The following is an 18,246-nucleotide window of genomic DNA, read 5'->3' as shown; positions in this document are numbered from 1 at the left end:
GAATATAAATGATTTTGGGGCAGTCTGTAAAGGTGAAACTACATTCTCCCTATTGAGCACTTCATCTGGCTGTTATGTTCTCTATTGCTGGGTCCTAAAAGATGAAATGGTGAATGTTTAGGGGGAAACCTCACATAAAAAACAAGCATGACAGGTGGAAATTAATGAGTTACTGAACATTGGAAGTGATTTCTGGTTCTTTATTTATTTTAAATAAGTAACTAGTAATAAGCAAAATCTATTCAACAAGGCAAAATCGCAAATAAACTGAACATCATGTTAGCTCTGACCGGTAACATTGATATATAGCAAACATGCACAAAAGCCATAGATATAGGTATTATACGGGAGGCTCTGCAGCTCTACAGTATGGTTTTCTTTTGCACGTGTCTCCCTGGCCAACTGGAGGTCATACTAAAATTAAGCTGTTCCTCTCCACCGGCATCATTCTCTCAGTCATCCTCCTTGAATGCCCAGCCTGGCCTTGTTTAAAGGGTAGAGAAACAAGGGTAATCAGTGTTAACAGGTATACCCACTAGTTCTCTGCTTGTACTCACCAGGCCACCCAAACTCTATCATTTATAGTGCACTTCTTTTGACCAGGCCCCCATGGGTCAAAATTAGGGCACTATAAAGGGAATAAGGTGTCACTTGGGAGATACCCTCTTAATGCTTTTGATCTTTTATTCTGTCAAACGGACTGTATTGGTTTGTTCAGGCTTCACTCCCGCTGTTTTAAAGTAGCACTTTGGCTGATTGCGGGGCTTTATTCTACATGGAATGCCTCGTTTACCGTTTAGTAAAAAGACAATAGTCTGTAAATCTTTCAAGCAAGAAGAAAAGAAAGAAGTCACCACTCCCACATTACATTTCTCAAATTATTGTACTTTTTTATTCACCTTAGTTATTACATCATCGGCCCAAATGAAAACAGCTATGCAGATATGTCTCAAACGTTTTAATTTCACTGTCAACCACCTTAGCATTACAGTAGAGAAACACTTTACAACAACTTGTTTTCACAGCAAACCTCCCATCCCACTCCAGAAATTAAAGTATGTCAAAAGGCGCCGAGCAGAGGCCAAAAACCATCTATGTGTGTGTCTGTTGGTACTACCCCAGGGTCAAAGGTTTGTGCTTAACCTTTCTTGCTCTCGCTGTAACGCTAGCTTAGCCACTGTTGGTATCAAAAAGATACTAGGCACGAGCCTCCTCCTTTGATCTGTCAAAAGCGTTTACAGCTTCTTCTCTCTCTTCCACTGTATTCTTCTCTCTCTTGACTCTCTCTCTCAAACTCCTGGGTTTTCTCATGCATAATCTTTGTTCTCGTCTCCCGCTCGAAGGCACTGGTTCTGCTCTGCCTCCTCTCCCTCCCATTCTGTCTATATTTTTAACACTTTAAGTGTGACCTCGCTCTGTCTGTGTGCTCTCCTGCATTCAAAGCACAGGCTTCTCCTATTCGGCTGACTATAGGAGTCATACAATCTTATTAAAGGCATTGTAAAACTGTGTGTCAGGTGCAGCTCTGGTTTGGACAGTGTTTCTCACTGCGCTCCGGATCCAGAGAAAGGATATGAGGTTCAAAATACAGTCAAACGGGAATGTTGAAGAAACCTGTTTCTCCTGAACTGTAAATATTTCATAGATGTGTAGCTGCCACATTGTGAGACCCTCTCTTTATGTAGAATTGGTGTTTGTTCACTGTTATATTTGTCTACTGTCTTGTCTGTGTTAGCTGTCTTGCCTGTTTTATTTACTTTCAATTCCATTACCATTACCTTTGGCCATGCCATTATTTAAAATACATTTTTATTTACTTTTTATACTGACATTTTACCAGGTATGACTAAGAAAACATTATTTTTGTTATTATACATGAAAAATGTTGGGTTAACTGCTCTACTATTACAATCAGAAATCTTTCGTTTTCTGGCCTAATGATATTGACCACAGGGGGCAAATTCTGCTGCCCCTAGTCTAGAAAATGTACTTGCCTGGTAAAATAAAGGGTTAAAAGACTCATGTCATACTCACATACTCATCTGTCATAATACATTCTTTCATACAGGATAATGTTGAATTTTCATTCACAATTTAAATCAAGCTTATTCTGTATTTCAGTGTTTCCTTGAATGTTTTACTTACCAATACACTTCACAGAGGGCTTGGAACCAGTCCTTGGACTAAGATGATATTTTAAAACTTTGCTGTCTAATTACTATATAGCAATTGACCTGGGATGCAAGAGCATAGTTGAGGCCACTGTCTACAGTGTGACTGAGTGAGCTGTGACTTGCTCTGAGTCTCCCTTACGTTCACGTTCCTTCTCGATCTCTGTCCTAATTTTGCTTCTTCTCCATCTCTTGTTGCCTTTCACTCTTTTTCTGTTTAGGGGTCTGTGCTTTGCAGTGCTGAGAGATTGTGCGGTAGCGGTGGTGGTATGCTGTGTAGAGATTTTTGGTGCAGTGCAGCAGGCAGTATTGTAACGCCGCCTCTGTTTCACTCTCCTTCTCCCTCTCTCTGCATGTTTGCCTTTTTTTGGGGCGCCGTTCAGAAGCTGTGGAACAACTCCAGACAGTTTAGTTTTTAAGGAAAGGGCATTAGCCCAAACATTTCCTTCCAATCCATAATGCTCGGTGAGCTCAGGAGTTTTGCCGTCTTTCATTCCTGGGCCTGGCTACTTTCACAGCTTTGTCAGAAATGTTTCTGAATACATTTTTTAGAATTGTTTATTTTATTTTTGATTTTGAGAATTTAGTTGGGGGATTGCTGTGCATGTAGCCTGTACATGGGTCTGTGTCTGAGTATGACACTTGAAGAGGAGGAAAGTGAAGGTACATTGCAGGTGCTACTGCAAACAAGTGTCTGTGAGAAAGACAGGGGAGACTGCAAGAGAGTGAGCTTGCTAGACATAGATATTACTAGACAGAATGCTGGACTAAGAGGCACTGTAGTTTCTCTAGAACAGTACACGTTTTAATACAATATGATATGCTGTGGTATGTTGGCACGAGTTGGCTCTCTGGTAGAAAGTAGAAACAGTGTTTTTGAAAGGAACTACTTGTAATAGTTTTCATTTCAAATTCACCAGAGGCACTTACCCAGAATGACAGACACATGTATTCCCTTAGTAGCCTACCCCTCCACAACCCAGCCATTAAAATTACTATGATCTTTTATTTTATATGGGTTTTTCAAAAGGACACTTATTAGAAACACTAACAATGCTTTAGGACTGCTTTTTACGATAGCATAATCCAAAATAAAAATACTTGCAGCTAGAGAAAGAAATGTTGTATTGCTAAGGGATTCATGGTTTGACAACCAAAAAATAACCAATGGTACACAGACAACAATTGCTGGAATGGCGAGTTGTATTTATAGAATTTACCTTCCCCTCCTTTGGTCCAGACTCTAACCTCTATCCTATGGGCATTAAACGTCGTAAATTGTAAACAACTGGCTTGTCAACTATCTGGCTTGTGATATCTCAGCTAGCTTTAAATTTACCTTAAATGATCAAATCATTAAACAATATTAAGTCATTCCCACCTTAAAATCCGAAAACATTTATTACACCAAGCAGCGTAGGAATGTCATTACCCTTTGCTCTGGCCGTGTTGGCCCGAAAATCATTGCACGCCCTACGGCCACCATGGCCTTTGTGCCTGTGCTACATATCTTGCGGTCTGCGGTCGGTTTGTTTGTCCTTAAGTTTGTTTGTAGTTCGCAACTGAGAACAACCAAAAGAACGGACTACATGCAGTTAAGCAAGCTAGCCATTTATCGATCAAGAAATAGCTTACTTAGTGCTTTACTGAATCAAGTACATCACTACATTTGTTTAATTAGGTCGTACTCATTAGCGCAGGTGATTGTGATGTTAAAGGATGCTTCACCTTTGTGTAACTGAGGTAATGTTAGCCTTCTGGCTAGCCTTAACTTTACTTAACTGTTTGTTGTTGTCACGCTAAAACTTCTGAAAATGAAAAAATCCAGATTCTATAAAAATTTGTGGTAGAAGTAAATGTAATTTCAAGGATTAAAAGGATAATTTAACTTTTTATGTGGAAAGGAAATATCAGTTATAATAAGTTATTATTCAAAGTGTGATATAAAAAAAAAGTGAATAATGTTTTTATGTCATGCATGCTTTTTCCTTATCAGCAATTCAAGTTGTTTATTTGTAAGCTCCAAATCCTCCTATTTCCCTCAATGGCCTTTGTGCTCAAAACATTTTGTAACACTGATATTTGGACATACAAATGTAATTATCATTCCAACAGTATTGTCAAATAAAGTTAACCTAATTTAAGAAAAGGATATTCAGATATTACAATTTGCAATCATTTGTTAATCAAAAATCAACAGAAATGCTAGTTCATGGAGCATAAAAAAAGTACACCCTCAGCTTCAATATCAGGCATTTCCCTCTTTGGCTGATGCAGCAAAGCAGTCCCACCACTACTGCCACTACTTTACATGGTATAAGTTTCTTCTTTTCAAAGGCAGTGTTTAATTTTCGTCCAAACATGGTGTCTGACATTACAACCAAACAGCCCTACCTTTGTCCATCTGGCTAGAGCACAGTTCCAATAGATTTGGTCTATACCCGTGTCTACTTAGTTCTGTCTTGATTTTCTTTTTTGAGAGCAGGGGCCTTTTCTTTCCTGACCTTTCATGTTGGCCAGGTTTGTGGAGTGTCTTTCTGACAGGTGAGTCATGTACTTAAACATTGATTGTGACAAGAGAAGCCTGTAGATCCCTTGATGTTAACCTGGAATTCTTTAGGGACTTTAATGGAAATGGCTTTGTAACCCCTCTCATACTCATGGGGATATCAGTTGCTTAGAGGGTTACAACGAAACCAGTTTGGTGTCACTTGTTAAATTGTGTTACCTTTATCAATGAATGTGGTTGGAATTTAGCTCAAATAGCCATGTGTCCAAATATGTAAAAATGTAAAGACAGCTTTCCTGTGGGTGTACTTACTTTTGTATCTATTTTTGTATTTCTTATGGTAATGTAGCATAAAAAATATGGCTTCCTGCTAAAAAAGTTGATGGGATGTTCTTCCCCGTCCCACTCCTGAGACATCACTATGCCAATGCCCATCTCAGATGCACTGATCTGCAGGATAAATGGCTAACTCTCTCTAAATAGCCCTTGTTGGTGGCCTTGGACAAGGGAGAAGCCACTGATGAGAAGTGAGACCAACTGTTTGTAGTTCCTGACCATCCAAAAAAAGGCTTCTCACTGGGTCTTGGTAGTGGGCCATGGAAATGTACAAACTACCCCACTGATTCAGAAGGGCAGGGCCCAGTACTGACAATGGCTTCTGTGGGTACTGAAGGCGGTCTTTTTTCTGCCGGCAGGGGTATAGGGCCCTGCTAGTACGCCTTAGTCAGGTCCAAGCTTTCGAATTTGAACACATTGTTAAGCCTCCAGAAGTCAAAATAGAACTGGAGAGAGCCGTCAGGATTCCGCACCACCACCATGGGATTGGACCATGAGCTGAAGGGGTGTCTCTCATTTTCCCTACCCAGCTAAACAATATGAACAGCTTTCTGATGGCTGTCTTGAAGGTGGCCATTTAAAGGTATATATACAATACCTGCATTGCTTAACAAATGCAGGTATCAGGTAGTCGCTCAGACAATTCATTTTTGAAAGAGTGAGGACTGTTAAAAGGGTCAAGTTTGAGAGAACTGTAGAAAACTGAAAAGAATGATGGCCAAAGGAAGTGTTTAATGTAGGAGTGAATGTCTGCCTATCCAATAAATATCAGATATTTATTGGGAGCGTGCAGAGGTAAAGTGGGGATTTACAGTTGTGCTCATAATTTTGCTTACCCTGGCAGAAATTGTGAAATTTTGGCATTGAAAAAAAGTCTTTCATTTAAGGCAGAGGTGTCCAAACCATTCCACGCAGGGCCGTGTGTTTGCAGGTTTTTGGTTTTTCCCAGTTCACACCTACACAACCAGGTGAGAGGACATTTATTATCACATAGTTGTTTGGCTCCTTATTAAATCATAATGATAACAGAAATCACCCAATGGCCATGATCAAAAGTTTACATACCCTTGAATGTTTGGCCTTAATACAGAACCACAAGGTGACACACAGGTGAAAATGGCAATTAAAGGTGAATTTCCCACACCTGTGGCTTTTTAAATAGCTGTTAGTGTCTGTGTATAAATAGTCCATGAGTTTGTTAGGTCTCACATGGATGCATGGGTAGCAGAAAATAACTGTCAAAAGACCTGCGTAACAAGGTGATGGAACTTTATAAAGATGGAAAAGGATATAAAAAAATATCCAAAGCCTTTCAAATGCCAGTCAGTACTGTTCAATCACTTATTAAGAAGTGGACAATTCTGGGATCTCGTGATACCAAGCCAAGGTCAAGCAGACCAAGAGAGATTCCAGCTAAAACTGACAGAAAAAATTGTTTGGGATACAAAGAAAAACCCACAGGTAACCTCATGAGAAATACAATTCTGTTCTGTAAAAAGACTGTGTGGTTGTTTCAAGCAGCACAATATGACAATACTTGAACAAAGATGAGCTGCATGGTCGAGTTGCCGGATAGAAGCCTTTACTACGTGAAAAATCCACTAAAGAGGCCAGGAACAATATGCCCGACAACACCTTGACACGCCTCACAGCTTCTGGCACACTAATTTGGAGTGACCAAAAAGAGCTTTATGGTCGCATCCATAAGTGCTGTGTTTAGAGAGAGGTCAACAAGGCCTATAGTGAACAGAATACCAATCCCACTGTGAGGTATGGTGGCTCACTGATGTTTTGGGGATGTGTGAGCTCTAAAGGCATGAGTAATCTTGTGAAAATTGATGGCAAGATGAATGCAGCATGCTATCAGAAAATACTGGCAGACAATTTAAATTCTTCTGCACGAAAGCTGCTCCTGGGACGCTCTTGGACTTTCCAGCACGACAATGACCCTAAACACAAGGCCAAATTGATACTCCAGTGGCTACAGCGGAAAAAGATAAAGGTTCTGGAGTGGCCATCAGTCTCCTGACCTTAATATCACCGAGCCACTCTGGGGAGATCTCAAACGTGTGGTTCATGCAAGACCACCAAAGACTTGACCTGGAGGCATTCTGCCAAGATGAATGGGCAGCTATACCACCTGCAAAAATTTGAGGCCTCATAGACAACTATTACAAAAGACTGCTTGCTGTCATTGATGCTAAAGGGGCAATACACAGTATTAAGAACTATGGGTATGCAGACTTTTGAACAGTGGTCAGTTTTTTCTTTGTTACCATGTTTTGTCTTATGATTGTGCCATTCTGTTATGACCTACATTTGTGAACCCCATAAGAAATGAAAGACAAGGGTTTTGCCTGGTCAATCGTGTTTTCTTTTGAAAATGGTGCATATATTACCAATTCTCCTAGGGTATGCAAACTTTTGAGCACAACTGTACCTAGGAGGGACTTGTGGACAAGTTGGTACCAGTGAGTCTGCTGTCATCTATGCAGCGTGCGCCAGTTTACAAAGTCATCAATGTCACAGTGGTGTGTATTGTTGAGGTCACTGGTAGCAAATGGTGTTCAGATTATCTGCTTTTATTCTAATTTGTGCAAGTGTATTTTATTGTAAATTACAGGTCAAAGTCAAGGATGGTTGTTTTTACCAAAAAAAATCAGCATAGGTGAAGAAGGCTTTGTAAAAAAAGAATCAATTTCTAGATACAATTTTGGGCAGGATGTGACTAATAGGTCTGTAAAGGGAGTGAACAGTCTAAACCAGAGGTCTCAAACCGGTTCCACGGAGGGCCATGTGTCTGCAGGCTTTTGTGTTTTCCTTTAAATTGGTTCCCAGTTCAGACCTAAACAACTAGGTGGGGGTAGAAATGAACCAATTAATGACCTAATTAGTCAATTAAGTACAAGGTGAGAGCAAAAACCTGCAGACACTCGGCCCTCTGTGGAACCGGTTGGAGATCTCTGGTCTAAACAGATGCTGAGACATTTGTAGGTATTAGAATACTCTAAATCAGCTCCACGTAAGGTGAGAATGTTTTTGGTGTGGACAGGTGCAGGCAGTTTCTGAGAGAAGAGCATGCATTGTTTTACTACAAATTAAGTGTAGTTGGAGATCAGGGAATGTGTGTTGTATGGTTTATAACCTACAGTATGTGGAAGGGTAATCAGAACAGAATTCACAGTGGGGCCCGATGCATACAAAATTGTTTAACTATGTAAAGATGAGTAGCCTGAGAATCAAACCCATTGGTCTAGACTGCTGGCCCTCAGCTTTCATGCGCTTTACAGGGTGACAAAATGTGTCTGTAGATTAGGATGTGTTTATTAACGCAGTCAAAGGCTTTGCCATGTCAATGAAAACTGCTGTGTAGTTTAAGACCTTCAGTGTTGCTGATGTGCACTGATGGCCTGCTCTGAAGCCTGTCTGTACAACACAGAGAGTACGATGGGATTCAGAATGGTGGGTAATATGTTTGTTTACAATACATTTGATAAGCAGGGCTGGATAGAAATTGCCTTGTAACAGTTTAGGTCTAGTTGGTCACCTCCTTTGAAAAGACGAATGACAGCTGGAGCTATCCATCCTAGGGGAATATCTGAATTATTAGTAAGAGATAGAACAGGCAGGTGACAAGGGCTGTAATAATAGATGTGGAAAGCTTTAGAAAAAACGGGGCCATCGAGCCTAGTCGATATGTACGATTATGTATTTTTGAACCTCCCTCACCTGAACGAAAGGAGAAATGGGGAGATTTCTACATGGAAATGTAGCGCTGTAGCCAGTAGTGCTGGCTGTCGGAGTAGGTGTCGCAAATTTGAACACGTGGTATATATGACAAAGAGGATATTAAACCTTTTGATAATGTAACTTTGTAACTTTCAGTGCTATAAGTGCTTTTCTAGGCATTTTTATTTTCCATGGACTTGTGTCCCAGAACATTTGGTTCCATTGGTTCCTAGTTTGCCTAAAGAGTTGCGAGTCAGAGGGTTTTTTGGAGGCTATTGGTATATGAGTCTGTTTGAGCTGGATCAGTTCGGTGGTGAGCCATGGGCTGTAGCGAATTGTCTCAGCTAATTTTCCTGAGTGGAGCTTGTTTATTTAGGACAGTGAGGAATGTGTTTTTAAAATATGAACATCTGACTTAACACTGTCACGATGACACAACACCATTTATGTTGCAAAAGCCCCTTAAAGGAAATAAATTAATTGTTGCTTGAGTTGTTCTTGAAGGCCCATGGAGTTATTTTTTACAACAAACCATTACTAAACTTTGTCCCAGCCTGGTTAGGATTCAAAAACACTTCCAAAACACTGCCAGCTAAGACTAGTGGTGTTGTTTATCTCTCATACGTAAATGTAATACAGCTCAAAGTATGGGCTCAAAGAACCTGTCATTGTGTTATTCCTCAGCTGAACTTATACTTCCTATGTTTAATGGTCAATTTTGTTTACAATGGTATCAATCCAGGTTTTTTCAAGTTTGGAGGTAACTTGGCTTGACAGAGGTGAAAATTGGCTTGTCTTGAAAAATAACTCCATTGGCCTTCAAGAACAACTCAGGGTAAGCGTAATTTCCCCGAAATATAAATCTAGTTTACACTATCATTACTTTAAGCTCAAGACCCCTATACACCTTCAAAATGAGATATCAGACAACTGGACCTTTTGATTCTCCTATTCCTTGCTAAAAACTGTATGATAATAGTTTCATTTAAGTCTCAACACCATAAAGTTAATCAAGTATTTGTGACATGAAGCTGTGCACATAACTGCACTTGACAGTTTTGAGGTTGTCACCATGAGGGAGTTGAGGTGACATTAGTTATGCACTATCTGTGTGTTTGAGAGCAGTGGTATTCAGTGAAAGAGGTGGGTATATAAGTGGGTGACCGGAGAGGTTAAAAGGGCAGATTGTCCCAGGGACAGATCAGACCAGCAAACACTTCATTTTCTAAGCACTTTCCAAAACAGAAGGAGTTTGAAACTAGAGCTTTCCAAAGAAGGACAGTAATAGGTTATTTTGACATTGCAGACAATGGAAATTGAGCCGTTTGTTAAGATCATGGAGCGACGTTTGCGCAGGGCCATTAACCAGGACTTGAAAAAAGGTAAGTGCAAACAAATGCGAGAGAGCTCCATACAGTACATTGAAGAATAGTTCACACAATCAACATTTAGTTCACGCCATGTCATGCACTAACTTTTAATGAACAAATGATCCCAAACAAATACATTTTTTAAAATTATTCTGGGGTTATTTTGGAGATTTTGAAGTATGCTAATATATAGTACTAGTGTCCAAAAGGTCCCTAGTTCTAATCCCCAGGCAAAAGGTACAGTTAGGTCCGGAAATAACTGGACACTAACACAAGTTTTGTTATTTTGGCTGTTTACCAGAATATATTGAAGTTACAGTTAAATAATTCATATGGGCTTCGAGTGTAGTCTCTCAGCTTTAATATGAGGATATTCACATCCAAATTAGAGTACGGGTTTAGGATTTACAGCTCTTTAATATGTAGAACCCTTTTTCAAGGGTCCAAATGTAATTAGACAATTGACTCAAAGCAGTTTTCATGGATGTGTGGCTATTCCTTTATTTTCTTCATCAAGCAGGTAAAAGGTCTGGAGTTGATTCCAGGTGTGGCATTCCCATTTGGAAGCTGTTGCTGTGAACCTACAACATGCGGTCAAAGTTGCTCTCAATGCAAGTGAAACAGGCCGTCCTTAGGCTGCAAAAAAAAATCCATCTGAGATAGCAAGAACATTAGGAGTGGCTAAATCAACTATTTGGTACATTCTGAGAAAAAATCATTCACTGGTGAGCTCTGCAACACAAAAAGGCATGGACGTCCACAGAAGACAACCGTGGAGGATGATTGTACCCCTTCACAACATCCAATCAAATGAAGAACACTCTCCAGGAGGTAGGCATATCATTATCCTGAGTTATTATTCCTTTCATTAAAGAGACTTCACGAGCGCAAATACAGAGGGTTCACCACAAGATGCAAACCATTCATAAGCCTCACAAATAGAAAGGACAGATTAGGACTATGCCAAAAAACATCCAAAAAAGCCAGCCCAGTTCTTGACAGCATTCTTTGGACAGATGAAACTAACATCAGCCTGTACCAGAATGATGGAAGAAAAAGTATGGAGAAGGCTGGAATGGCTCATGATCCGAAGCACACCACATCATCTGTAAAACATGGTGGAGGCAGTGTGATGACATGGGCATACATGGCTTCCAATGGCACTGGGTCACAAGTGTTTATTAATGGTGAGACAGAAGACCAAAGCAGCCGGATGAATTTTGAAGTGTATAGGGATTTATTGTCTACTCAGATTCAGACAAATTCAGCTAAGTTGATTGGACGATGCTTCACCTTACAGATGGACAATGACCCAAAACATACTGCGAAAGCAACCCCAGGAGTTTTTTTTGCCAAAGAAGTGGAATATTCTGCAATGGCCGAGTCAATCACCTGATCTCAACCAAATCGAGCATGCATTTCACTTGCTGAAGACAAAACTTAATGCAGAAAGACCCATGAACAAACAACTGAAGACCACTGCAGTAAAGGCCTGGCAAAGCATCACAAAAGAGGAAACCTAGCATTTGGTGATGTCCATGCATGCCAGACTTCAAACATTCATTGCCTGCATAGGATTCCTGACAAAGTCCTAAACGTTTCATACAATATTTTTGCTCAACCCCTTGAATTGAAGCTGAAAGTCTGGACTTCAACTGCATCTTGGTTGCAGTTGATTTCATTTCAAATCCATTGTGGTGGCGTACAGAGCCAAAATTAAGAAAATTGTGTCAGTGTCCAGATTTTTCCAGACCTAACTGTATGCCATGCTGTTCCAGAGGAAGACAGTTAAGCATGTTTGCTCCTCCTCCCCGAGTAACATTCCCACCAGGTTGTAGATTAAATCTTAATCAACTTTCCTGGTTAAATAATGGCAAGTTGATTAATACTTTTTTGGTTTGTTGGTGAACTGTGATAGTGGTTTCTGATGACATAAGCCTATGAATTGTGTACATTGCACTCTGCAAGAAAAAAAGGCATTTTGGATTTGGAATGAGGTAACCCTTAATTCTAATGATTCTTTAATTATAATAGAAATAATACTTTATTAGAAACCAGGTAGTTCAAACCAGGTGGTCCTGAATGTTAATTTGCTGATAGACATGGTATATTAGACAAAGTGTATGACATCACATCCATTTGTACTGTTTTAGTTGGGTTGGTAACAGGATTATAATTGCATTAGGTCTCCTGGGGGATTTGTGGTATATTGGCTCTGTGATGCGTTGTGCCTAGAAATGGCACTTAGCCATGGTTTATTGGTGATATACTGCACCCCCTTGTGCCATATTTCTTAAATAATCATTAATCTAATTATAATTTATTTAACCTGATTCTAAAAGTGCCTTAAGCACAAGTTTGAAAATAAAAAAATTGTTTTACAAAGAATATGGTAGTTTACAAAAGAAGTTAATTTGTTAACCTCTGTTCTATCACAGTAACAGTGTGCATGGTTAACACAACATGAGATATCTGAACATCACATGGACAGGAAGAAAGTAATATTGATGATGCTTGCCTTACAAAAACTAATCACTGCAATGCAGATAATAGAACCTGAAGGTCACATCTTAGCTCTATGTGTGTGTTTCTCATCCAAGTAAATTTGATACATAGCCAAACTGGAGAAGGGGGAAAGGGTATAGATGCTGCACTTTCAGAGTTCATTATCTTATCATAAACTGGGTGGCACAAATCCTGACAACTGATAGCTGATGTATATGTCACTGTATACCATGGGAATTACATCACATCACACTTTATTGTTCTCATTTGATTGTAAATGGTTTATAACAGCAATAAGGCACCTTAGGAGTTTGTGGTGTATTGCCAGTATATCATAGCTATAGGCTGTATCCAGGTGTTAATATGTTGGGCTTAAGAATAGCCCTTAGCCATGGTATATCGGCCATATACCACAGCATAATTATAATTCCTGCATCAAATATTAACCTGCGACAGGGTTATAATTAAGAATAGGGTTGAATGGGGTCTGGTTTGGGTGATGCGGGGGCAAAGCTAGGATTTTGATGGTGTGCCAAAGTGGGACTATGCATCAGTAATGGTCAGCCATTGAATTTGAGCAAATTGTATTTGTCATTGTATTACGAATAAATTCAAGTTTGACAGCAGTATCAATGAAGGGTTGGATTGATATTGAGCCTTCCTTCATAAAACGCAGTCTTATTTTACATGGTTGGATTGACAGAAACTAACTAAATAAATCCACCAAAATAAATTCTCAAATATACATTGTTGTATAGCAATGGAAGAAGGAAATATACAGTGATCTCGGAAAGTATTTTGGACTGTGACACATCTTACATTTTTTTGACAGATTTTTTTATGGAGAGACAACACAAAATGATCTAATAATTCTTATGCATGATTTTTACATTCAAGTTTTTTACAATAATAAGGCTATATTTTCTTAACTAATTTTATTTTATGGGTTGTGTTTCTGAGAGCCATTTCTTGACAAATTGACATTTTCATTTCAAGACTCATCAAGACATTAATCAATGTCAGTCCAATGCATGTCTGATTAGACATGTTTGTGCATACTGCAGAATTCGTACTGCTGCTATTGTCAGAATTACCATCAATGATGACTAGTGAGTCAGTTCCAGTGGCAACCATATATGCCCCAAAAAATTAGGTGGCATGTCAGGTTTTTTCCTCCACACTTCTTTTGGTATTCCTATTATTAATGTTCATATTTGTCTCATCCCTCCACAATACCTCTTTTCAGAACTCTCTAAACTCTTTTTTACTTTCTAGGACATCCTGTAAAAGCAGTGATTTTGCTCCTTGAAGTCCAGCTTCTGTATTTCATCTGGTGAAGTCTTCTGTGAACTGTAGTGGCTAACATCAATGCGTAGCTACTGGAGAATGTTTTCGATTTCATACAGTTCTTTTTTTATTATTATTTTAAAATTATTATTTGGTCATCCACTGTAGAGAGAATGCAATGTTTTTGCCATTGCTGAGTTTACCAGTGCTTTCTTATTCACCTACCAAAACAGTTGGTATTTGGCATGATTATTGATGTTGTTGTGTCTCTAATGGGTGAATTCTAGGGCTGGGCACTGATTAAAACAATGTAATTGATGGCAAAATTTGCTGTGATCAATCGCAATTATTCAAATATTTTCCACAAGCTTGTTATCATCAATATTTAAATGTTCAGCACATGCCTCTGCACGGTGGCACTTTGTGGTTTGACTCACAGTAAGGGCAAAGGAACGCAATGTCCACCCTGCATCTATGAAGTGTGCTGTGACACCCAAGTAGTTGGCATTGCTCACAGATGTCCAGTGTTCTCCTATGAGAGTGACCTCCTTTGCTTTCTCCATCATGTCCGTCATCAGAACCCTCTTGCTGTCATACACACTGTATATTATTCTCAACACAATCGTTCTTCTAGAGGGTAGATTGTAACGACGATGTGTCACCCAATGCATTTTGAATAATCTTTTTAGTGCCTGTTAACTGGGCGGCAGTTTCTAGCTATCCATTTAACTAAAACATCGATTAACTTTTCAGTCACAGGTTTGGTCAGTGGTCCGCCACGAGGAGGCCCACCGTCCTGCAGTAACGTGGATTGGCGAAGCCCTCCTGTAGCCTCATCAATAATACCTGCGTGTTTTGCTTTTATATGGTAAACTAAAGACAAATTGCTTCTATGGTATTTTAATTTGGCTCTGCAAATTGTACATACAAACCTGTTTTGTCCAAAGCCAGGAAACTTTTTAAATGTAAAGTTTCTTCCCAAAACTCCACCATTGTCCTTCTCCAGTGTGCCTGGATCACTTGGCTCCGCACACGCACAATAGCCGCCGCAACAGGAAGTAGTTAAACAGTGCTGCGTTAATAGTGTAAAAAAAATAATATGTTAAACATTTCAAATTAATCGCAATGATTAACGTGTTAACTCCCCCAGTCCTAGTTAATTCTGAATGTATCTGCTTCAACTTAATTTGCCTAGATATTTCTTTGATCCTATGATGTCAGACATTTGGTCTGTTTCACTTGTCTGTGACAAATACAGGCTGGCTGACACTCTGGTGACTGAATCCAGTTAGAGCACACCTCTGTCCTGTCAGCCATAAGCTATAACGTGTCCCCTGCACAGCTGGAGTGTGTGTGATTGTGAGTGAGGGGAAAGTGTCAGAGAACCAAATAAGGAGAAAGAGAGGTTATGTATGTTTTCTATTTAATTAAAGTCTAATGTTTAATAGATGCATGGCTTTGTTTCGACTGCACAATCTGTCAACGTATTTCCGTAATTTGTTGATTAACCTTGTGCAGACAGCTGACGGGATGTCAGATATGAGGTCATTCAACTCCACACCTTCTTAACTTATCTTTGTTGTGATAAGAGAAAGTTTGGGAGCACTAAATATAGTCACCAATCTTGAATGGCCACATAGGCATGCACATCTTATATCAAGGATGAACTACACAACTGCCCTTTGAAACCACTACAATGGAAACATATTGACTAACACATTATTTGTCTTGTTAATAGAAAGAAGGTCTTTTCAAAGTTGTATAAAAGATCAGGACCAATGCTTGAACATGATTTGTATATACACACCGATGAAAGTAGGAGTCTTTTGATAGCAGTACACAAATGCAACTATGAAAAGTGGGATTTGGTTCACAACGAAATAATCCCCAGTGGATTTTTGTTTGTTGCTTGCATCAAATATTCATAGTATTTCTATACCATTTTCTTTCTGTCTGGATGCAATAAACTCACCTAAAAAATGACATCAGCACAAACATATGAGCAGATGCTGCATTCACCTCAAAGGTGGAACTGAAATCCATTGCACGCACGCATGCATACACACACACACTAGGTTTTATTATCCTCCCATTCAGACCTTATTCTAAACCTAAGCCCAATTCCAACTGAAATTCTAACTTTTACCCAAAATCATGGGACCAGCAAAATGGGGATTTTTTAAACGTGCACACACACAGTATATATGGTCTACAGTCATGATGTTGCTCGCTTGATGAGAGAATATAAGAGGTTTTGACAGTGGGGCAGACATAGTTACTGTAAGACGGTTAAGCTGTTACTTGGCCACTGTGGCTTTAACAGGAATAAACACAATGCTTTGTATGATACTCCTCTGTGAAATGGATGCAGTTCCCCTTCTATAACATTCTTTAAAACAATCGCTTTGTATCGAAGGGCATTTATGGTTTCAGAACAAGCTTGCTTCTATTATTACAGTGTATGTGTGCATGTGAGTGTCCATTTGTTGTGTTAGCAGTTGTGCAATGTTGTGCTCATTTTTGTCTCTAACTTCTGTCCGTCTCTTTCTGTAATTAACTAATGTGTGATGCCCATGAACTGAGTGAATATTCATTAATCCACCTCTTATCAGTGCCCCATTATTCATCCGCCTCTTATCAGTGCCCCATATCTTAGGAGAGATGTGGGTGTACATTTTCACATATCTTCCTCTTCTCCCCTCCCAGTTTTGTGATGGCAAAGTAATTATGTAATTATTATGTAATTATGGCCTTGCTGGTTCAGGAGAGTTGAAGATTGAGACATGTATGCACATCTCACCAAGGCATTCTGTTTCATATCACACTAATTGCTTCCACAAATTCGCTGGCCAACAACCACAATTGAGCTCACTGTCTTCTAACCTATTACAAGGCATAGTAGCTACAACATAGGAGACAAGACAGTCCTGTCTGACTTATGCCCATCTGCCTTCGGGTAGCGATCACTCAATTTGCGCCATCAGAAGTATGAAGGAAGACATGAAAAGAGGAGCAGGGGCCAGCCTGGAATTCAAAACCATGTGACCCCCCCCCCCCCCCGCACTTGACTCCCTTTTGCCCCCTCCAATTTTATGAGGTCCTATTCCTGATCTTGAGCTTGTCTCTTTGCTGCACTTCCCTGCGTGGAGGGAGTTGAAGGGCATTGCTGCGGGAAATAGGGGTGCTGGGAGTGCTGTAGCCACCACTCTCTTAGCCACAGCACCCCTTATTAACGAGATTAGTTTCTGCCTGCTAGCGATGCGCAAGCGTCGTTTGTCTCTCACTGTGACCCCACATCACTACCCCAGATGGGCATGCATCATCTGTCCATTTAAGACCTGTTCTGTAACTGTAACTATTTGATGTTTTACCTTGCTAAAGCAACACCCAAGGTCCAGGACCTTAGCTGAGCCAAAGTGAAATCAATTTTTTGCTGAGTCATACGCTTCTGACAACCTTTCAGACCTCGATTTAACTTGTTGCTTTCATCCTTCTTTTCCTGTATTCCTCCATCTCTCACCAGGAGATTTTGTCATTAGGATGATTTTATGTGTTTCATGATGGAATGATGGATTTATTTTATTTTACATGATTCATGACCAGTTTGCTGACCAGAGAGTCTTTTTATAATGGCAGAAAATATGGAGTCAAATATTTCTGTCCTAAATGACATTCATCTTATGTTGTCTTTCTAATGCTTCAACAATATAATATTTTGAAGCAATATCACACAATGTATCATGTGTGTAATAAAGTATTTTGAACCATATTTCTATAGTTTTAAAAGGGTTTATATATTTTACATTATTGTGTTATATACTCACCAACTTTAAGAATCTGCAATATAAAAAATGACAAACCTGTGCTTCATAAAAGGTGACATTATGTACTGCAGGATGGCACATGGTCAAAAGTAATGTTGTTATGCTCTTAAATGTCAGCAGCTTGCTAACTGACTTAACCAGTCCGAAATATAACTTGCTCTGGGCTTTTTGTCAAGAACACTGGCTGTTTCATTGGGTGTTACTCAAGGATTCTCTGCCAAATGTATTCACAGTATACATAAAATAGTTTTGCTCTTGCCGCTACTGAATTCTTCATTCACCTGATGCAGACAACACTATCTTGTACATATGATCAATCAATCAATCAAATTTATTTATAAAGCCCTTTTTACAACAGAGGTTGTCACAAAGTGCTTTACAGAGACACCCGGCCTTAAACCCCAAGGAGCAAACAACAGTAGTGTTGAATTTCATTGGCTAGGAAAAACTCCCTAAGAAGGTCGAATTTTAGGAAGAAACCTAGAGAGGACCCAGGCTCAGAGGGGTGACCAGTC

The 18,246-nt window shown here is 39.5% G+C and overlaps 1 protein-coding gene across 2 annotated transcripts in view; it reads left to right on the top strand.

Annotated features, from left to right (window-relative positions):
• Positions 1 to 18,246, top strand: part of fgf14 (fibroblast growth factor 14) — a 231,629-nt gene that overhangs the window by 16,490 nt on the left and 196,893 nt on the right. The window contains exon 1 of one of the 2 annotated variants that reach the window (XM_010904512.3): positions 9,916 to 10,127. The exons of the other annotated variant lie outside the window; for it this stretch is intronic. Coding sequence (XP_010902814.1) covers positions 10,055 to 10,127 — 73 coding nt within the window. The 5' untranslated portion in view covers positions 9,916 to 10,054. Of the gene's footprint in view, positions 1 to 9,915; positions 10,128 to 18,246 lie in introns of those variants that run through there. 2 annotated transcript variants of the gene reach the window in all.

The sequence above is a fragment of the Esox lucius genome, chromosome 16 (assembly GCF_011004845.1).
Source record: "Esox lucius isolate fEsoLuc1 chromosome 16, fEsoLuc1.pri, whole genome shotgun sequence".
NCBI lineage: Eukaryota > Metazoa > Chordata > Actinopteri > Esociformes > Esocidae > Esox > Esox lucius.
This window is presented reverse-complemented; position numbering and strand designations above follow the sequence as displayed.